Source organism: Silurus meridionalis, chromosome 16 (genome assembly GCF_014805685.1).
Source record: "Silurus meridionalis isolate SWU-2019-XX chromosome 16, ASM1480568v1, whole genome shotgun sequence".
Lineage (NCBI taxonomy): Eukaryota > Metazoa > Chordata > Actinopteri > Siluriformes > Siluridae > Silurus > Silurus meridionalis.
This window is the reverse complement of record NC_060899.1, coordinates 6,222,742-6,244,431: the sequence shown is the minus strand read 5'-3', so window position 1 is coordinate 6,244,431 and position 21,690 is coordinate 6,222,742. Positions and strand designations below refer to the sequence as shown.

Genomic DNA, 21,690 nt, shown 5'->3' with positions numbered 1-21,690 from the left:
ATACAATACAACACCTGTAGCATCTGTAAGGCTTGATTTTTCCGCCATTTTCACGAGTTCTTCTGCGGCTGCACAGTGCCGATCGACATAACTGACGTTAAATGGCAAATTTTTTCCCCCTTGTGCTCGAGATATTAGGGTTTGGCGACATAAAAAAGTCGACATAACCGATTAAAAAATGCTTAGACAAAGCGAGAATTTGGCGGTTCCACTTCAAAAACGTCGACTTAATAGGGTTGTCGAGTTAACCGAGGTTGAGATAAGTGGGTTCCACTGTATGTATATATATATATATATATATATATATATATATATATATATATATATATATATATATATATATATATATATCCAGATCCCTTACTGAGTTGAATTCTGCATAAGTTTCACTCTTTGGATGGAAGAATAAGCTGCATCTCAGAAATAGGAGATCAAAAAACTGCTTTTCACAACAAAGACCTCAGGGACCATGTGTGTTTTTATTTCATGAGGGTATTTCTAAAAGGGTTTAGGTTGACCCACTTTATATCATCTTTACAGCAATGTATATGTAACAAATAAAAACCCAGTTGTGTGAAAAGGTTTGTGAACATAAAGCAAAATACATTATTTGGTTAGACCCACATCTGTACAAAAGACTTGCACTGACTTACTAGAGATTCTTGCCTGGCTGATATGACTACTGTGTGCGAGGAGTTCTCTCAAGAATTCTCTATAACTATGTAGCTATTCTGTCCAAACAATCTGAGACTTGGACAAATACAAAAACATTTACAAGTAAAAAAGAATGCAAAGCATATAAAAGAAATAAAAAAAATAATAATAAAATAAAACATGAAAATATATATTCACTGAAGTCATAAGGAAAAAATATATATCAATGTCATACATTATATCCAGTAAAACGAATGACAGTTTAAGATGTAAAATAGAGGTAGGCATACACTGCATTACAAGATAAGTGCCAAGCATGTAAAAGATGCATGTTTTTAGTTAAATATACTTGGCAAGAATGGATACATCTGGAATGACATTAATCTCTAGGAATTCTCTATTCTTTAAGAATGACCACCACGCTGCATCGATGTGTATCTGCATGCGTCATTTATGTAAATTAGAAAATATGGCCATGCAAGAATGAAAGTGTGGGTCAATACTATATTTGAACAATTTCAGATAGATTCCCTTTTTGATAATTGGCAGTGCAAATTTTAATTTCAGTTGAGTACATTTTTAAATAAAAATGTGTTAGGTTTTTAGTTCTATGTAAGAATCAGAAATAATTATGTTAATCTATGCCATCAATATTAAAGGACATCCATTTGATCCTAGGATCCATACGTTCTTATTTTTAAATAAGACTTTTAGAGACGACAAGTTTGTGCCTTATGAATAGCCTTATGAATAGCCTGTCCATAGCATCTAACAAAAAATGCACTGACAATATTAAGTCAGTGAGAGACCATGACCAGTTTTTAAAATAATAATTTAAATTATCAGAACTGACTGTATACTAAAAAAAAAATTCCATCTAGTTATAAAACAATGAATCATAGCAAGATTTCCAATGAAAAAAACCTTGTCATATGATATTAAGATAGGGTGTTCCACGGTATTTACTACACTTTATGGAAGTGATCTTACACACACACACACACACACACACACACACACACACACACACACACACACATAAACATCCATTTGATATACATCCATTTGCCACTTTAAATTACACACAACCTTTCACCCATTTACTAGTCTAAAATAAGGAACAGTATCTCAGAGTGTAAACTCTGTAGAAAACCTTTGCTTGAAGCCAACATATTCCCCGATGAAAGATCCATCCTCACTGAAGTCTTCATTCCCATAGTCAACTGAGCTGTGCAGGCTGTTGCTGTCTTCTTTGATGTCTCTCGATAATGCAGGATGGCTGTTCTTAAAAGGCTGAATGTCACTGTAAAAAAAAAGGTCTGTTTATAACCAGCTTAAAGGAACAGTTAATAAGAAGGAGAAAAAAGAGGCCAGGATGGGTGTCACTGTTTTCCTCTAACTGCTAAATGAGAGTAGCAGTGCTTCAAGGGACAATAGATTAGAGTGTGTCCTCATAAACAGCATGCAATTGCAGATGTTGCAATAATGCTAAAAGGATGTAACAAAATACTAATTCATTTTTTAGATTAAGAAAAATTACACATATACAGTAGGAGGCACACTAATTTTACACCATGACAGAAAAGCTAAAGGGGTGAGCAGGCCTAAGAAAAAAAAAAATGTTTTATTAATTTTTTTATATTTGTTAGGGTTTTGGTGTAAGTACTGTGTAAAAAAGGGAGCATTCAATAGCATGATTTGAATAGGAGGCTACAGTAGCCTGACCTAAATAATGCTGTATGAATTTTCCGAAATTAACACATATTTCTACCATAACAATTATTAACTTCTGTAAAGTAACTCGTTTAAATGAAAATATACACTCGCACATTTTGAACACTTAATATAAGCAATTATAGATAATGGTATTGTGTTATACTACTAGACAAGACCATCAGGAAAACTAAAGGGGTAGGTGTAGGAAAGAGTAGGTGTCAGATAAAGAAGTTTACATGCTGATGCTCGATCACTTACTGATAAATTACTTTACAGAACATAATATAATATTCTAGTGTTGGCAAACTTGCAAGTTGAAAGCAGAAGATATAGCTCTTATACTTTCCTCAATCTGCTATGTTTTGCTTTTCCCAAAATTATTTAGCAAGCAAGCAACAAACTTAGATCTTAATGTTAATTATTTAGTTAGCTTTAGTGACATTTTACTGATTTGTCTGCAATCCCAACTACAAAAAGTTGGGATGCTGTTTAAAATGTAAATAACTTAAAAAGTGTGTGAGAGTAAGTAGAGAGCGAGAGAGAAAGACAGAGAGAGAGACAGAAAAAGAGATAGGGAGAAAGAGAATGAGAGAGTGAGAGAGAGAGAGAGAGAGAGAGAGAGAGAGAGAGAGAGAGAGAAAGACATTATAGCCATGATAAATTATAGCACTTTGGTATATTTTAAGGCAAATACTTTTGTACTTTTACTCAAGTGATAATTTAAAGGAAAGACTTTTACTTTGAATTTTTACTTTTACTTGTAATATATGCAGTTTGCGATTGGTCTTGCTGAAAAATGCAAGGCTTTCCCTTAGAAAGATACAATCTGGATATAAGAATATGTTGCTCTAAAACCTTATACAATATTGATTTTCGCCCTGCTCAAAAAGATTGCTCCAGATTTTTTTTAACGTTTGATGATATTGTTCTGTAGATGATGAGATAAACTCTTCACAATTTAATGTTGAGTAACAATATTCTGTAATTGTTCCACAATTTTTTCGACACAGTTTTTTGCAGCTCTGCCGAGCTTTACTTCTGAGAGACTCTGCCTTTCTAAGATAGTCTTTTTTTAACTCAATCACTGTAGTGAACTGTTGCTAATTAACCTAATTATTTGCAAAATGTTCCTCAGCTGTTTCTTTTCAGTAACACTTACTTTTCCAACTATTTGTTGACTTTTTTAAAATTTATTTTTTCTTTAAAATATTATATTTTCTCAGTTTAAATATTTTATTTACAATTTACACAACTTCTTTGAATTTGGGTTGTACTTTATTTGGAATTCTTGATCTACCATCACATATAACAAGCTGTATGTATCTGGGTAGAATCATTTCAGTAAACAAAATTGCATAGCAACGATTACATTCTTCTCTGGAGCCTCCACAGCCCATAGAATTAGTCACCCTGAGTTCTGCAGCTGCCCATACGTTTGTGAACGGCAAAGGAAAAGAAACAAAACCCTCCTAATAGATTTTGCTATTCGTATTGCTGTGTACCAGACTAAAAGTCACAATACTGTATTGGATTTTATGATTTTCATACAGCTAGTTGCAAATCATGATTTTTAAAATGATTTTCTAGACTATTTTATTGTACATAGCATGTATTGACAGCATAATCTCTCTCCTCACACACACACACACACACACACACACACACACACACACACACACACACACACACACACACACACACACACACACACACACATTTAGGTCCTCACAATATATTGTCTCAATTGCCATAGATTCTGCTTTGCTTGCAGGAGAGATATACAAGGTGATGTAAACACAAATTTATACGAAAGTGTAATATTAACCTGCAACCATACTGTTGTAGTAAGTATCATTTACCTGTATCCACGGGATATCTCATCCTTTGTAATCTCCAGATGTTGCCGCCTCTCCTCCTTCTCATTCACTGCAGAGTGACGAAATAATAAAGAAACAATCAACTTAAAAAAGTCTCTTGTATTTCACAGTGAAAACATCATGAATATTATAGTATGATGCCCTCATCCATAGCTGTGCTGAAACTAATGCTAGTGTTAAAAAAATTTATGAAAAGATGGCTAATCTTAATTTCAATCCTTTTCACAAGTTAAATGCCACTGATTACCTTAAAGATGTGTGCATATATGTAAGAGTCCACTTTATTGCAAGAACCTCAGAAGAACATGTTTATTCAATTTAGCTGAGTAGTATAACGATAGCAATGACAATTTTCATAAACACCGATGTTTATGTTTATTTTTCTTACTAATTCCCAAGGAAAGTTCCCAAATGCTCACACATGGTGCAATGTCAGTGCCACATTTCTGTAGTATAATAATTGAAAAGATTTATATTTGCGACTAATTCCTGCAGGCATCCAGTTTCTAACAGAAGCCAATGCCATTATTATGGACACAGTGAGTGCAAATTATATAAAAAATCAGGAACAGATGGGAGTCCCCCATGTTGAGATCTACCTTAGAAGAGGTGTTTAGAAATATCTGGAGCAGGTTATTTTCCACCTTCTAACTCCATTGCTGCGTGTATTGTTGTCTTCTTCCATATCTCCAGCTTGCTGTTTAGCGCTTCATACAGCTTGTAAGCATAACGTTGTGGTTATATGATATTAGGTTTACTGTATTTCACCCATTAAACTGAATTTCTTTTATAGCAACATTAGAAGAACACCATTATTATCACATTGCTGAATAACAAAGCATTGGTGTGGGAAATCTGGGAATGCTAAGGCTAACAGGTAACAGGTAATCTTTAAATGATTCATGACTCTGATCAAAATATGTTTGATAATTGACCAGTACAAAAAGAGGATATAGAAGGACAGTATTTGTCTGTATTAATGATAATAATTGACAGCTGGACACTTGTAGCAGCCAGTATTTAGAAATGTATAATGCTGACTTGACATAGAATTGCAACATAAAGACAGTTAGTTTTGACTCCCTCATAAATATGTCGAACAAATGGAACATATCAAGTGATGAGAATATATATATATATATATATATATATATCATATATATCATTTTTTCACACAAATGTCCAAGACAATCTCTGAGGGTGTTTAAAACCGCATAGCCTTCAGCACTTCGCCCGTGCGGTCGATTTCCCATTGCTCTCAGGTGTTAATGTTTAACACTAGATTAAATGAAAAGGGACAAGAGTAAAAATGTCAAACTAATAATCATTCTAAAGGTCTTAGCCTCAAACATCGATTTTAGATCACTGTTTTTCAATGGAAAACGTATAACGAATGTATTTGCTGAATTCGTGGAGGTAGTACACACCAACAACTTGCATAAAAAATGCACTACTTACACTGTATTTGTAAATAAGAGTCGGAAACGCATCAACTGCTGCAAATCCTGTTTTTTTTTTGAAAGATAAGCATACAACATTCAATATGCCGTAAAGCATTTTTGGTCCAACCAAACCAATTTAGATAGTTATTCTTTTGTTTATAACAGAGTACTTCGGGGTTGTATTGTTTGTATATGTTTCAGAATATCTTTTGCATAAAAAAAGACATCTTGGTGGTAAAAAAACGAATATGGCTGGTAGAATATAGTGTTACAAAACAAGTGAGACCACCCACAAAAAAAAAAAAAGGCAAAGAAAGGTGAAATCTCGGGCCTGAGCATCCACTCTCTCTGCAGGTGTGGTAGTGACATTTGTTATGCACCACCTATCATTTCAAACCTTTTATTTCCAGCCAGTAGCATTATGGAAACAAAATGATTGATGGAAAAAGTAGCCAATGAGTGCAGGATTCTAATGATATTTGGGTGGATTTTATTCCCCATTTATTCCCCTAAGAGTTCTATAGTTTTATTAATCTTTAGAAACGCTTAGTGGTCAAAGAGTGTAGCACGTGCACTGTGATGCATCTGTCAGAAAGTGGATGCAGCTCTCAGTTTTATACAAACAGCTGTTTCCAGTTCGTGCTTACTAGGCTTTGTTTAAAAAAATAAAAAATAAAAAGATAAAAATGGACAGTTAATTAAGTTGTTTTAGCTGAGATTTGCAGAAAGCAGCAATTAGGAAAATATTCTTGGGGTGAAGTAACAACAGCGACTTGGTGATCTGTATGGGGATGGAAAATCTGACCCTAATTTACCTTTTTATGTTACAATATATCTCTCTTTACAATTTTATACAATGTTATACATTTTATTGTCTGTTTCATTTTATAAGAGAATTGCTTGAAAAGTGTGTGTGTGTGTGTGTGTGTGTGTGTGTGTGTGTGTGTGTGTGTGTGTGTGTGTGTGTTGTGTTGGGATTTGAATAGCCAGACATCATCTTGAATTGCAATGACTGTAAAAAAATAGCATGTCTGGCTACCTGGCCATTAATATGAATGCCAAATCAATAGCCAAATGTGTATAACAATAGCGTTAACGGTCAAGCCAATAATTTGAATAAAGACTGTGTATGAATAGAGTATGAATGGTCACTCGAGTTTAGCAGGAGACATAGTCTCAGATAAATGTTTGTAGGAATCTCATTTGTCATGATAGCTTCATAAAATTTAAACCCACTACTTTTCTGGATTGTTCCAGGACTGATTTCATGTTTTTATATATGAAATAATTAAATGTTAAATGCAGGCAATGTGTATTCAAGGTACTTCATCATCTATAATATATTATCTTTTTAAACAATAGAAATGTTAAATGGTTGTCAGTGTCTACTTTCCAAATATATCCAATTTGTGTATATAGCCCACTTTTCTCAGAAACTGTTAACATTTAAATTTAGGTAGGGCATTTTCTGCTGTGAGTTCCAAAATTATGTCTCATCATGTCTCCTAGCTCCTGTACTCCTTAAACCTCGTCTAAAGACAGAACATAACCTAATAATTGTCTATCAGTTAAGTGTCACAACACATATAAGACAAATTCTTAATATTAGCCTTAATGATACTAGATGATGGACTATTTCTGGCACAATTTAAATAGTGCAGAGGTATTAGCGACCCTTCTTGCCCAGTATGTTACTGTGGGACCTTTTTGTAGCATATGTTGAACTACAAAATCTTCGTAATCTCATTAAGCAAGAAAGCGCATGCTGTTACTACACACTACTACCACAGCACTTTTCTCTCTTTATTGGCTTGTTTGGTCTTTGTTTTGGCATCAAGTTTGTTTCTAACTGGCAGTTTTGATTTGTTATTAAAAGCATGACTTTCAACTGCATGTTCTATTTTTTTATATTAATAATCAGAGGTAGGAAGTAAAGAAGTACAAATACTTAGATACTGTACTTAAGTAGATTTTTCTGGTATCACTTTACTTCACTATTTATTTTTCCGACAACTGTTTACTTTTACTCATTAAATTTTTACACAAATATCTGTTACTTTCTACTTCTTACATTTTTAAAACTGGCTTTAGTTTTAATCTATTTGGTGAAATGTCAATATTTTTTCTTGTCACTGCGTGCCGCTTTCAGACTATCAACCTGTTTCCAGAGGTAGCAAAAGTACACACATCCTTTACTTAAGTAGAAGTACAGATACTCATGTTTTAAAATACTTGGGTAAAAGTTGAAGTACTGATTAAATTTTTTTATTGAAGTGAAAGTAAAGAAGTTTTGGCTCTGACATGTACTTAAGTAAAAAGTAGTTATTACTGCTACCTGTTTTAGCTGTTAACTGGACCTCACATCATAGATAGATAGATAGATAGATAGATAGATAGATAGATAGATAGATGTGATAGCCTAGTGGGTTAATGTCAGTATCCCCACAAGGATCAGTTTGAGAGTTTGATTCCTGGTTGAGCTGGTTGCTGTGTTGGTAAATAAAACTTCTGGACCTTGTCCCTGCTGAAAACATCTCAATTCTGTTCTTTCTGTGTTGGATTGATTTCCTGGTTTTTAATGAAATATAACTCCACCAAAAAAAAACTTCTGTGGTAGCTCAGTGGCCTGTCTTCCCTGATGGTTCAGTGGGTTAAATCAGGTTTCTTGCTTTTGGTGGGGTTCAGGGTTCGAATCCTGCTTTCTTTTCTGTCTGCCAGTCACGATCAGGATTCACTTCCTGCATCTTTCTTTAGCGATATATTTTTGTTTTTAATGGGTTGAAAAGAAAGATAGACCTGCTCTAAATAAGCTTCCTAGCCTGTCCTCACCAATGGTTCAATGGGTTAAGGTTGGTCTCTAGCTGGTGGTAGGGATCATGGTTCAAATCCTGCTTGCTTCCTGTTTTTTACAATGTGGGTTCAACTTGTGCTACTTACATCTGTGTTCGCTTCCTACATCTTTCGTTACCGTTAAATTCTTGTGTTAATTTTTTGAAAAGAATGATAGACCTGCTCTAATCAAACTTCCCAGCCTGTTTTTTTCTGATGGCTTAGTGGGTTAAGGCTGGTACTCTGCTAATGTTGGTGGTCAGGGTTCAAACCTGGCTTTCTGTCTGCTAGTCATGAGGTAGGTTAAATTCTTGATTCCTACATCTTCATATTCTTGTTTTGATGGGTTAAAAAGAAAGATAGACCTGCTCTAAACAAGCTTCCCAGCTTGTCCTTCCTGATAGTTCAGTGGATTAATGCTGGTGCCTTGCTAATGGTGTGAATCAGGGTTCAAATCCTGCTAGTCACGTTATGGGTTTGCTTTCTATGTCTGTCTTTAGCATTATATTCTTGTGTTGATGGTTTGAAAGAAAAGATAGACCTGCTCTAAACAATTATCGTAGGTGGTCCTTCCTGTTGGTTCAGTTGGTTAAGACTGGTATTGCACTGTTGGTGGGGTTCAGGGTTCGAATCCTGCTTTCTGTGTTTTTGTCTGGTCTGAATTTCTTGCTTTGAAGCATGAAACAAACGATAAACCCCCCCAAAAAAAGAAGGTCCATTGTGGGACTTGATGGCTTTGTAATAAAAGCCTTACCGCTGAGCTCAGAGGTTGCTGGTTTGAATCTGGCTTGTCCCCACCCTGGGTAAGCTGTGTGAAACGTAGTGTCTGATGAGCGTTGAGGTAGTTGAGTGTAAACAAAGGCTATGAATACTGGCTCCTTCATGGCCTCAGAAAAAGTGAGGGTGATAGGTTTTTGGCAGAATTTATATATATGCAAAACTAAGTCGATATTTTTTGCTTCATAACCACCTGTTTGCAGCTTCTCCAACAACAGGGGGGGGCCAGAGGCTGGGATATTGCCCCCTGCTTCAGAATACGCCCTCCGAAACCACATCCAATCTGCCACGCAGCCATTTCTGACACCTTCCTTACTATGGCCACCGGAACCTTCCACTTGCTTAACTTTGAGCCCTGGGCAGGGTTTGAACCTGCAACCTCTCAACCCAGAGATAAAGCTCTTCCAATTGAGCCACAGGATCTCCACCAAGAACCTGATTTTTAGGACCTTTTTTGGTTCTTTTAAAAAACTTTTTAAACAATTTAAAGGAAAGCTAGGAATCGAACTGGGTAATTCAGATAGCAGCAACTATTGCACTGACCATGACACCAACACAGGGGTGGCAAACAAGCCTTTGCTTATTGGACTCTTGGCTTTTCTATAGTTAGGAGACCAGTGTTTTCTCTTAGATCATGATGGTAGAGGGCCAAAACTTCTCCTTCCTGTACATTCTCTCAGTAACTCGAAGTCTATTAGAAGTGACTTAGGTACAAGAACCACATCTCCAACACCTGCACCACTGATATACCATGATTTACCAGCAACCAATTTTAATGATCTTTCATTGTTCTGTTTTTAAAAACTTCTTATAAAGTTCAATATGAAACTAGAGGTTAGAATCAAACCAGGGAAGTCTTTCATCATAGATCACTAATGGCATTACTTCAAAACTCAAACCTTTGTTAGACATGTAAATAAGCAGGAAAGACAAAGACAAAGACTAAGAGACACAGACACAGCTTTAGAAAGAGTGAGAAACAAATAGAGTGGATGAGACAGTCACGAGTCATAAGTGATATATACATGATTGAAAACAGACACATTCCTGATAATCATCATCTTTTCTCTGCTAAATATGTGAAACACATATTAATTAGGGTTGTCAAAATGAACATGTTAATAACGTGTTAACACAAATTCATTTTAGCAGCATAAATTTTAATAACGCATGCATTTCAGTTTCACCATATTAATAAAAAATATAAATACATATAAAACAGGCGGAATTAAAAACTTCAACATTTATTTTACTTATGCGGCAAGTCTCAAATCAGCACCAAAAAATTATGCACAAAATTAACCTTCTGGGGGTGTTCTTTTTGCCATTTTTCCTCATAACTCCCAAATAAACTAAAATTACTTTGACTTTTTTGATCGTACAGATAAGAGCAATACATCATTCGAATTTGTAAAGGGTATATTTTTATTTGTATACACTCAAATAAAAAATAATATTTTTCTAAAAATGAAAGTTAGAAGAAGTACAGTTTCTGTATCACCTTATTAACTGTCCGAGTGTAAACATAGCAAAGGTTCCGTTTGGTGTCCTGATGATTTACGTAACACATTTAAAAACACAATTAATTTAAAACATTTACAAGAATATTTTGTCTTCATGCTATATATTGGGTAGGGTTTGACTAATAATAAACATACATTAGCATAAAGCATCCATATATGTCCATGCCCGATATTGATTAGAGTGATTATACTTAAAAAGTATAAATTTAAGGTACATTTTGTACAGATAAAAATGTACGATTAAGTTTTGTTTAATGTTACGTTAACTCATGACAAGCATGTCATTAATCGCGATTAAATATTTTAAATCGATTGACAGCCCTAATTTTAATATAAAGTGACATCCAGTTACCAGCATCACACTAAAACAGGTTGTAGTAAAGACTACTTTTTACTTAAATACATGTCAGAGCCCAAACTTCTTTACCTAAACTTGAGTAAAAAAGTGTTTTTAGTATTTTAATACATAAGTATGTGTATTTCTACTTAAGTGAAGGATGTGTATACTTTTGCCACCTCTGGTAATAATCTTGTTCAGTTTATTCATAATAATAACCAAGGTTTCTTTCCTTGCTTTTTTCAAACAAAGACATCACGAAAGCCATTAAACTATTCACAAACCTTTGTAAATACTTTCAGCAGGATTTGCAAACATATATGCAATGGTTATTAATGTGTTATAAAGATCCTGATTTGCTCACTTTTTATTAAATAATATTTCTGCGTTCTGCAATAGTAAAATAAATTAAGACCTATAAAGTTTTTTAATATTGGTGCTATTATCTTTTTTTTCTTCTAATTTCCAAATGCAAGGTGAATATTTTTTAGTTTTTCAATACATTCCACAAGTAAACATGATTAAAATGAGATGATACTGATACATTTCAAGGCAAAAATTCACATTTTGGTGGCAAAGAAAAATCCAGTGATGATGAAATAGTCAGTTTTGTGCACAGTAGTGTGTTTGTGTGTGTGTTTGTGTGTGTTTATGTGCCTTAAGATGAAAGTTGAGGGAAAGTGCCTTAGGCATCTAGTATAAGGGAAGATAAGTACAAAGTTGTTTTAGCTTATGACACATCTACTAATATAAGCAGTGAGTAACTGCTTCTGGACAATCAACACTCACATCTTACCTGCATACATTCCAGCTTTGTTCTTGGTCACAAAGCAGGCAATTAGAACTACCAGGGTGAGCAATGCCACAGCACACATGATTCCGATGAACCAGCTTTTAGATGAAAGAGTCTCATGCACACCTTCTGCATCTGCAATTACATAAATTAATCAGCATTAGTTCACAGACATTTATCTTTATATTTATTTGCTTCAAGCCCATTCAGTGCTTTGAACACTTTTTACAAATCTCATAACTTTGTATAGCTTTTGTTTTAACAATTACATTCAGTGGTACTTTTTCTTAGCAGGTCAAACACTTTTAACTTTTAAGGAGACATTATCTCAAAGCAGTGCTTAGCCAAAATTAAATCTAGGTTAGCTCTTAAAAAGTCATAGCAGTTAAAAGTTTCTTTGATTACAAGTTCTCTGTGCTCCTGATACACATTAAAAGCAATAGGAATGGTTTCAAGCCCTTGCCCAAATCTATGCCTCAAGACAGTTTAATTCTGAAGTTGCTTAAACTTGGATTTTTGTCCGAAATGTCAACTGTGGTTACACACAATAATTACATTAGACTACTAGAATAGACTTTGAGTTGGATGTTTGCACATCAGGAGGTGTGGTGCAAAAAATATAACTTGTGGCCATAACAAAACATTGTTAAAGTTATGGGAATGTTAAAAGACAATAGGCTTCATTTAACAAATTTGGAGGGACACAAAACATTTGTGCTGCTGAATGTGCAATGCAATAAGGATTAACTAAAGTAAACTTTGGATTTATCTCACAATGTCTTTGAAACTGGACAAGTGTTCACCTGTGGAAATTGCTTCTATATGCATAATGCCTATATGCATAATGACTTCTTATGCATAATGGATTTCTATACATAACCTATGTTCCCTTTCAGGAACTCGAGCTGCATCGGAATGATTTTGGAACGCGACTGCGTTGTCCATGCTCTAAGTAATGAGTCTAATCAATCAAGTATTGGGAGAGTTCGCCCCCAATCCTTGCGGTTCCGATCCCGCTCTCGTTCTGGTGGAGCGGCGCTCTGGTCCATGGGGTTCGCTTATGGATCTTGCAGAAGGTTTGTAGAAGGGTTTGTCCCTTTCTCCTTCCTCCTCTGATTAGTCCGACTCTCATTCGGCTTTGGAGGCATGACTCTCAGCGATCTCCCCCGCCCCCCCTCACGAGAGCACGCAGCAATTACGAACCCAATAGCAAGGAGCTCCTGGAGGCTGTGACACGCGCCGGTCAGAAGCTTGATATAGCTTAGCATAAAGCCTCTCCCTGGGGCAAGCTTGATGAGCATTTTTTGCTCCCGGCATCACAGCCTCCGCGTCGAGGTGTCCAGGTCCTATGTGCACACTTTCTTGTTCCAGCCCCAAGACCGTGGTTTATTCCTACGTCTCTGGGCTCAGGGATTATGGCTATAATGTCATGCCACAGGTTGAAGAGACGCTAACACGCTATCTCTTCCCGGCATCTTCCCTAAAACCCCCGACATTACCCACCAAGCCCCTGCGCACTACCTCGGCACTGTGGGGTATGGCTTATGCCTCAGCAGGTCAGGCCGCTGGATGTTTGCACACCATGTTGGTACTACAGGCATACCAAACTGACCTGCTGCGGGAGCTGGATCTGGGAGATCCCTTGGGCGGCCAGCTTTCTGAGATCAGTACAGTGGATCTGGCCATATGGGCCACAAAGAAGACCACTGAGGCCATCGGGGCATCTCTGGCTTACCCTGTCTGAAATACCAGACAGGGACAAGGTAGTGCTGCTGGATGCCCACTCGCTCCTTCGGGGCCTGTTTGGTGACACCGTTGATTCAGTAGTCGACAGGTTCCAGGAGTTCAAGAGACAATCGGCGGCATTCCAACTGTATCTCCCACGCCGCTCTCATGGGGCTGCTCGGTGGGCACAGCCCCAACCCAGCACTTCGTAAGGTGCAGAAACAAAGTGCTGCGATGCGCCCTTCCCCTGTGCGGGATCCCGTGTGGAGTCCTGGGTCAAAGCCCTGTGAGGTGACAGATCTGAGGACTGTCATCTCCAGGAAGAGGGCTTTGGCCAAAAGGTCCTGAACTGACCTGTGGAGGAATGACTGGGGGGCATGTAGCACCGCCCTCCTCGAACAGCCTCCATGGGAAATTCCTCTCAATCAGGGGGCGCAATAGTTCACCCTTGCCCCGAGTTGTGGAAGCTGTGGCTGTGGCCCCTGAAGGGGCACAGCTCAAAGGCTCCGGTCTCTCCACTGAGGTGGTAGAGACCATTTTCCAATCCAGAGCTCCCTCCACAAAGAGGTCGTATGCTGCGAGATGGCATCTGTTCACTGCCTGGTGCTTTCTGGACCAATTGGACCCAGTCCACTGCCCGGTTGATTCAATGTTGTAGTTTCTGCAGGAGCAGTTTGCAAAATGGTTGGCTTCATCCACTATTAAAGTCTATGCGTCCGCCATTTCGGCGTATCACGTCCCCGTGTCCAGGCAGAGACCCACTCCTGATGCATTTTTTTTGTGGCACCTGGAGGCTGAGGCCTCAGGTGCATCCCAGAGTGCCTGGTTGAGACCTGGCCATAGTGTTGGGGGCTATATCCGAGCCCCCCTTCAAACCTTTGGCCGAGAATTAATGGAGGCACTTGTCCATCAAGACCACTTTCTGCTGGCCATGATTTACATGCCCTTTCCGTGGCCCCCTCCTTCCTGGAGTTTACTCCAGGCATGACCAGTTCCGTCCTGCAACATAGAACGGGTTACATCCCCAAGGTGCCCTCGGTTGTCCCACGACCTGTCAGGCTCCAGGCATTTATCCCTCCTCCATTCCTGACCCCAGACCAGGAGAGGTTGAACCAGCTGTGCCTAGTCCGAGCACTAGACTGTTATGTCCACCGTATGAGTCCCTGGAGAAAGGCGGAACAACTTTTTTATCTGCTACGGCTCTCCGAGGGGAGGCCTTTCTGCTCATAAGCAGGCGCTCAGCAGGTGGGTTATTGACACTATCATGTCTTTTTACAAGTCCTCTGGTCTCCCTGCTCCATTCACGGGTTAGAGCTCACTCGACCCGGAGTATGGCAGCCTCTAAGGCTTCATCCTCTGGAGTGTCCCTCCAAGACCTCTGTGACGTTGCGGGGTGGTCCACTCACCTTTACTAGGTTTTGAAACCTTGACCTCTGTGCCACTCCTGGCACCTCTGTCCTTTGACTCAGTTTTGCTCATTCACACTAGTCAGAGACTGGTCGGTGTGGTGTTATTGGACTCTCGTTCCCAAAGCGTTCCAACACAGCTCGAGTTCCTGAAAGGGAACATTTCTAGGTAACGTATGTAACCCTAGTTCCCTGAGGGAACGAGACTTGTCTCCCTAGTATGTACGTATGTACACGCATGTAACCCTAGTTCCCTGTGGGAACGAGACGAGTCCTACGTAATACATAACCTAGAGACGTTCGTAATGAACAGTGGAGGTTACTTACAGGCTAGAGTAGCAATCAATCCATCTTCACTGATTGCTGGTCCACAGCCCACATGTGTACAAGCACTCAGCTGGAACTTGTAGAAGCTGCCTGACTCCAGATCATGTAGAACCAACTGTGTAGTGTCTGGTCCACTGATGTTTACTCTGTATACTTCACCAATATCCAGTGTATCATTTACTAAAATAAGTTAGATAACAATGTTAGCAAAGGTTTGTTTGTGCATATTTTAATTTACTCAATTTAAATTTTGTGCAAACTTCTCTTTAATGCTACAAGAGCAACTAGGTAATATTAAAAAAATAGGCCTTTTCTGCCTAACTTGGTAATATATTGCAGGATCAGTTTTCATGAATTAATTATTTCACAACTGATCCATGCAGAGTCATGTCATGGGTGTCATGTTTTGTTGACAATTCTTGAATAAAATAAGATATTTGCGGCAGAATGTAGTTAGTGATTAACCCTTAAAATGTTTCATGAAACTAAAAAAGAATCATATTGGCTTACATATCTGGTATTGCAGCTTGTATCCTGTGAGAACACCATTGGCCTCAGATGGTGGAGCCCACACCAGTGTGATGGAGTTATCCTGAGGGTTTGTGGCTCTGAGTATAGGGGGGCTTTCAGGAACTGCACACAGTAAATACTATACAGTTATTATACTTTATACAAGGATTGAAAGATTAGTTACTCATGAGTTTGTTTTAAAAAGAGATTTCAGAAAAAAAAAATCTAAATCCAAGTCAGCTTCCACTTGAAAGAAAAAACTGAAAACTTTACAAATGCATTGTTGAAATACAATTACTACTTACTGTTTAAAAAACTTGTTTAACTAAAAGATGGAGATAATTTCACTAAAACACATTTGCTACTAAAATATCCTGCCACATGTGTACTGTTTTTTTCAAAAGTGCAATTTAAACAAAACATTACAAATGTTAAAACCATTTGCAGTGCTATGTGAAGCCCTATTTAAAATGTACGTGATGCAACTAGTGCTTGCCTCCCTGCGGTGTTGTAAAGGTGAGTGGCTTGCTGCTGGGACCACTGCCCTTTCTATTAAAGACATTGACAGTGAGACGGTATTGGGAGAAAGGTTTCAGTCCAGGCACAATGGTGTAACTCTGGTTCCCTGGAACAATCAGAAACTGCTTCTCAGCAGGGACTTCTGTTGAAGTCAACAGGCTTTGTGTTCTCCACCAATGCACCTGACAAAGAAATAGGAAAAATGCAACAAAAGATAAAAGGCATATAATTTAATAATTTGACACAACAAATCTATGCAATATAATTAACAGCTATAGATCTTTGTAATATAATAAACAACCTACAATATTTAACATTTAAAAAAGTATTTTATTGATGTCAATAGCATAGAACACCAATATTTAAATTCTTACAATAAAGTAAGGACATGCTTAAAGGGTTAATATATAACTCCAAGCTGCTTGGTAAATAATGCTTTTCTTCAGATCCCATCTATAGAAGTACACTTACACTGTAGCCTTCAAGATGGCCTCTGAGGTGGGTCTTTTGGACAGGAGACCAGCTGACCTGAATCAGTGTGGAGTTCAACACCATTACATGTACATTCTCAGGAGCTGCAACTGGCACTGGTGGAGAAAGACAGCATTTTAGAGATGGGAAGTAACGAAGTACAAGTACTTTGTTACTTTCACTCATTACGTTTTTACAGAAATATCTGTGCTTTCTTCTTCTTACATTTTCAAACCAGGCTCAATATTTTAGTTTTAATATATTTGGTAACATGATCAATATTTTTTCTTTTCACTGCACACCCCATCAAACTATTTCTTGTCAGCTTTTTCAACCTACCACTGGTGTATCTTTCCTTGCTACCACGAACCACAGACGTAGACTAGCCTACAAAGCTAACAACGAGCAAGGCAGAAGGCAACAAAAAGTATGGCTAATGTGGAGACAGAGGGACTCAGTGATGTAAACATGACTGAGAACAGAGACATTCTTGATCACCTGATCATTATCATATTTTCTTTGCTTGTGTTCTATATAGTGGTTGTTCCACCTTGATACATTCATTAGTTAAAACAATTTTTTATTATTTTATGTTAATGTGATTTGAGGTTGAGTTACCAGCGTGACACTAAAACAGGTAGTAGTAATGGGTAATGTGTGTGTGTTTGGTGTGTCTGATGAGACATTTTGCTGGATGTAAAGCAGAGAATAAATATATAACTTTTATTTCCGTTCACTTTTAAATTTTTTTGTTTTTGGCATCAACAGCACATCATTAATTAGACCAGAGAGTGGAAATCAATAAAAAGCTTTTAAAAACAACTCTCTTTCTCATAGAGCAAGGGAATTTCTTTACTCTAAAAATTTAGCAACAGTACATGTGATTAGTTAAGCTACAATAGAGGACCTGCAATAGAGGTTTCATGGTTAAAAAGAGTCACTGAACTATAGCTAGCTTTGCTCCAGTATTTTGGATTATTGGCTCACCGTAGCCCAATGTCCTATCCGACTAAACTTAATAGATTAACAAATAGCGGAAAAGAATTAAGCACTTAAGCACTAATAGCATAGCAGTAATTTACTCACAGTCTTCTCCAGAGTATCCAATCACCACACTGGGCTCCACTGCCCCACCATGATTGTTAAAGGCATGGACCTTAACTTCATAGGGAACATATGTTGGGGTGTCCTTTACAATGAAGGAATGCCTTTTCACCATCTTCTCAGTCCAGCTTTCCTCAACACCCATCCGCCTGTAGCTAAGCTTATACTCTAGGCCAGGCCCATTATGTTCAATAGGCATCAACGGCTAAAAAAGATAGTGAAAGCAACAGTTTTACAAATTGAGTATACTGAATATGTGCACATTCATATGATAACTGCAAATTTGATAGCTTTCACTAGAATGGTCTCGAACATAAAAAACTGTTTAAATTCACAGCATGGAAAAAAGAATGTACAGGAAAATCACAAATGTTCAGGTCGGAAACAAATACAAAGGTCATGATGAGTCTGTCAAATACTTTTGCCTAATACTAGTTTTGCCAACTGAAAATATATCGATCAATGGCAATGATAGTTTGTTACCTCCCAAGTAATATCCATCTGATGAGGTGAATGACCCTCGATCTTTATGTTTTCTGGATTCCTGTCTGGGGCTGTTAGAGAGGAGCCTGTATTATTAAGATGTGACAACTAATTATGTAATGTAATTACTATCTATAATGTACATATATTCTTTTCACTTGGGGTGTTTAAACAAATGTATTATGAAATGCAGTCATAGTCTTTGGTCATAGCTACCTTAATGTTTAAAGATTCTATTAATAAATATACAAAGGTCAAACTGGCAAGGTTCATGTAAAATAATTACGATGGCATTTCAGAAAATACAGAAACATTAAAATCAAGACTCAGATGGAAATAAAATGGTACGTTCTTACCAGCAGGAGGAGTTTTATATCTCTCTGATGGTTTGCTGGGATGACCTTTGCCAATGGCATTAACAGCACTAACTCTAAATTGATAGTTAATGTGTCCATATAATGATAGTGGAGCAGAATTCTGTTGGCTAGATACTCGCAGCAGTGGCCTCCAGTTGCCTGGTTCCCATTGGTTCTCCTCAAATTCAATGATGAACTCTGAACAAAAATCACTATAGTTTAACTGCATACAAAAAATTGTATCTATAGCAAATTTGCATATAGTGTAACCAGTGAAAGTATACATTACCTGTAATAGGGCTGTTGTGGTCCTTGGTAGGCATCCAATGAAGCATCACACTACGATCTCTCAGATCTGATAATATTAAGTCTACTGGAGGGTCAGGTACATCTAAAGTGAGACATAAAAAAATGTAATATGGTAAACTTAACCAACAGTTTGAATTCTCTAATACAATAGCATCACAGCATATAAAAACTGAAGTCATAGTGTATTTAATGGAAATATTGCTAGTTCATAACTTAATTGTTAGGGACATTGCTATATATTTTATATTGACTATTAACCATTATACTTTTATATATATATATATATATATATATATATATATATATATATATATATATATATATATATATATATATATAGAGAGAGAGAGAGAGAGAGAGAGAGAGAGAGAGAGAGAGAGAGAGAGAGAGATGCAGTATAGCAGTATATAGAAATGCTGATCATAAATATTAAAAATAACATACCTAGCACAGTTATATATGCAGTTGCTGTATCTTGGTCAAGAGATGTTCTAACAATACATGTGTAAAGGCCTTTGTCTGTGTGGCTCACATTGTTGATGTGCAATATTCCCTCATCAGTTGAGTATCTGCAGATATTGTAAAAAACATTCTTTAGTACTATCAACAGAAACAGTATGACTGAAGACATCATACCAGCTCAATATTCTTCAAGATTTGTCATGACATTTTGCTGACCAACAAACTGTACATTAATGCAATTTTATCTTTATTTTTATTTAAACAAACAAACATATAATCTAAAGTACATAATATATCATCTATAGTTATGCAACCCACCTTGAATCTTCATTGTTGGAATCTATTTCTTTCCCATCCTTCTGCCAGACAATTTTCAGCTCATCAGTGAATGATTGATCATGCTGCGCCTTGCACTGAAGCGTTGCCATGCTTCCTCTCTTGATGTTCATATCTTGAGGAGGGATCACGATTTTGGTTGGATCTATGTAAAAAAAAAAAAAAAATTATATACAGTATTTCACACACACTCAATAATGTATGCTATAAAATTGAGTAGGAATAGTAGTCAATCCAGTTTAGATCATTTACCTTTTACATAAAGGTTTGCATAATTCCTGGATGTGCCCATTGAGTTTTCAGCAACACAATCATATTTTCCTGTGTCTTCAAACTTAGTTGTCTTAATCTGGAGGGAGCCATTTTTAAGGAGAAAGAATCGCTCTCCTAACACCACTTCAAGGCTTTCTTTTTGCCTACAAAATAAAAAATTCATAAAACTGTTCATGACACAATATTTAACTAAAGTGCTTGATCTGTATCTGCATGGTTCCCTCCTTTTAACCTTTTAATAATGAGAGCAGGCTGGACTTTCAAAAGTTAATGTATACTTCTGTTAGTGAAGAAACTGATATGAAGAACATTCGAATAAATTGTGAGTCCCCTCTGTAGTACCTTATCTTTTTGGGCAATCATCTACCAAACCATTAATAACTTGAAAAAGTAGCTACATGAAAAGACAAATGAACAAGCATATACAGAATAGCAGGGAACCAACCAATGGATATCAGAAGGTGGAGAACTAAATACTTTGCAGTCCATGATGACACTCTTCCCACACACAGCACTGTACTTTTCAGATGTCTGTGTCAGGATCATTGGTGGAATATCTAAGAATAAAGCAGAGTATAGGCCAAAACAGTTAAAACAATGAAATCCTATTGTGAAAATATTTCTATCTTACTAAAATAGAAGAACTGTACTGTGTGTAATATATATAAAGTTGGATAGATGGTAGAGTCTTGGAACCTGCAGAGTCTTGAAAATGAGACGTGTTATACTAAGAATACTTAGTGTAAATTCATATAACTTACTCATGACCATGATGTTGGCATTGCTCAGTAAAGTGCCATGTTTGTTGGAAGCCTCACACTGATACACAGCACTATCTTTTGTTGTGCTTCATAAAGGATTAATGTGTCATGTAGCACTCTGACATTGGATGAAGGGGCAGCTGAAAAATGAAAAACGATTGTTGTGGTTAGTTCTAAACAATTAATTAGAATTCATAAACAAAGTTAATACCTCTTAATATTTAATAATTCTTTGTAGCTATATATATATCTCAACACATATCAGGGCCTTGCATTTATTAATATAAAGCAGTTGATGTAGTATACAGAATGCTAAAGTGCCAAATGCCTTTCTATAGTTTTAGTACAATTTAAACTGACATAGACATACAACCCCAACTCTGAAGAAGTTGGGATACTGTGTAAAATGTAAATAAAACCAGAATTCACTGATTTGCAAATCTTATAAATATTATTGCGGACAAATTGTAGAACAATATCAGAATAATAAGCTATATGTAAACATGATCCAGAAACACTGTCTTCTCTGGGCCAAAGCTAATTAAAAATAGAGTAAGGCTAAGTGGAAAACGTTTAATTCTTTTTGAGAACTATGAATGCCATGTCCTTCAGACTAAAGAGGAGAGGGACCATCTCCTCTTGGCACATCTTGAAAGAAAAAATATGATACATAACATCAGGTCTGGCATCCAAACTTTTT

The 21,690-nt window shown here is 36.9% G+C and overlaps 1 protein-coding gene across 1 annotated transcript in view; it reads right to left on the bottom strand.

The window, feature by feature from the left end:
* Positions 1 to 460: 460 nt before the first annotated feature.
* Positions 461 to 21,690, bottom strand: part of chl1a (cell adhesion molecule L1-like a) — a 33,013-nt gene continuing 11,783 nt past the window's right edge. Inside the window, 17 exon segments of the mRNA XM_046869569.1 lie at positions 461 to 1,957; positions 4,230 to 4,296; positions 11,952 to 12,083; positions 15,407 to 15,586; positions 15,917 to 16,039; positions 16,413 to 16,617; positions 16,907 to 17,022; positions 17,993 to 18,215; positions 18,494 to 18,564; positions 18,850 to 19,047; positions 19,139 to 19,240; positions 19,603 to 19,727; positions 19,939 to 20,101; positions 20,209 to 20,372; positions 20,675 to 20,786; positions 20,991 to 21,071; positions 21,074 to 21,130. Coding sequence (XP_046725525.1) covers positions 1,783 to 1,957; positions 4,230 to 4,296; positions 11,952 to 12,083; positions 15,407 to 15,586; positions 15,917 to 16,039; positions 16,413 to 16,617; positions 16,907 to 17,022; positions 17,993 to 18,215; positions 18,494 to 18,564; positions 18,850 to 19,047; positions 19,139 to 19,240; positions 19,603 to 19,727; positions 19,939 to 20,101; positions 20,209 to 20,372; positions 20,675 to 20,786; positions 20,991 to 21,071; positions 21,074 to 21,130 — 2,294 coding nt within the window. The 3' untranslated portion in view covers positions 461 to 1,782.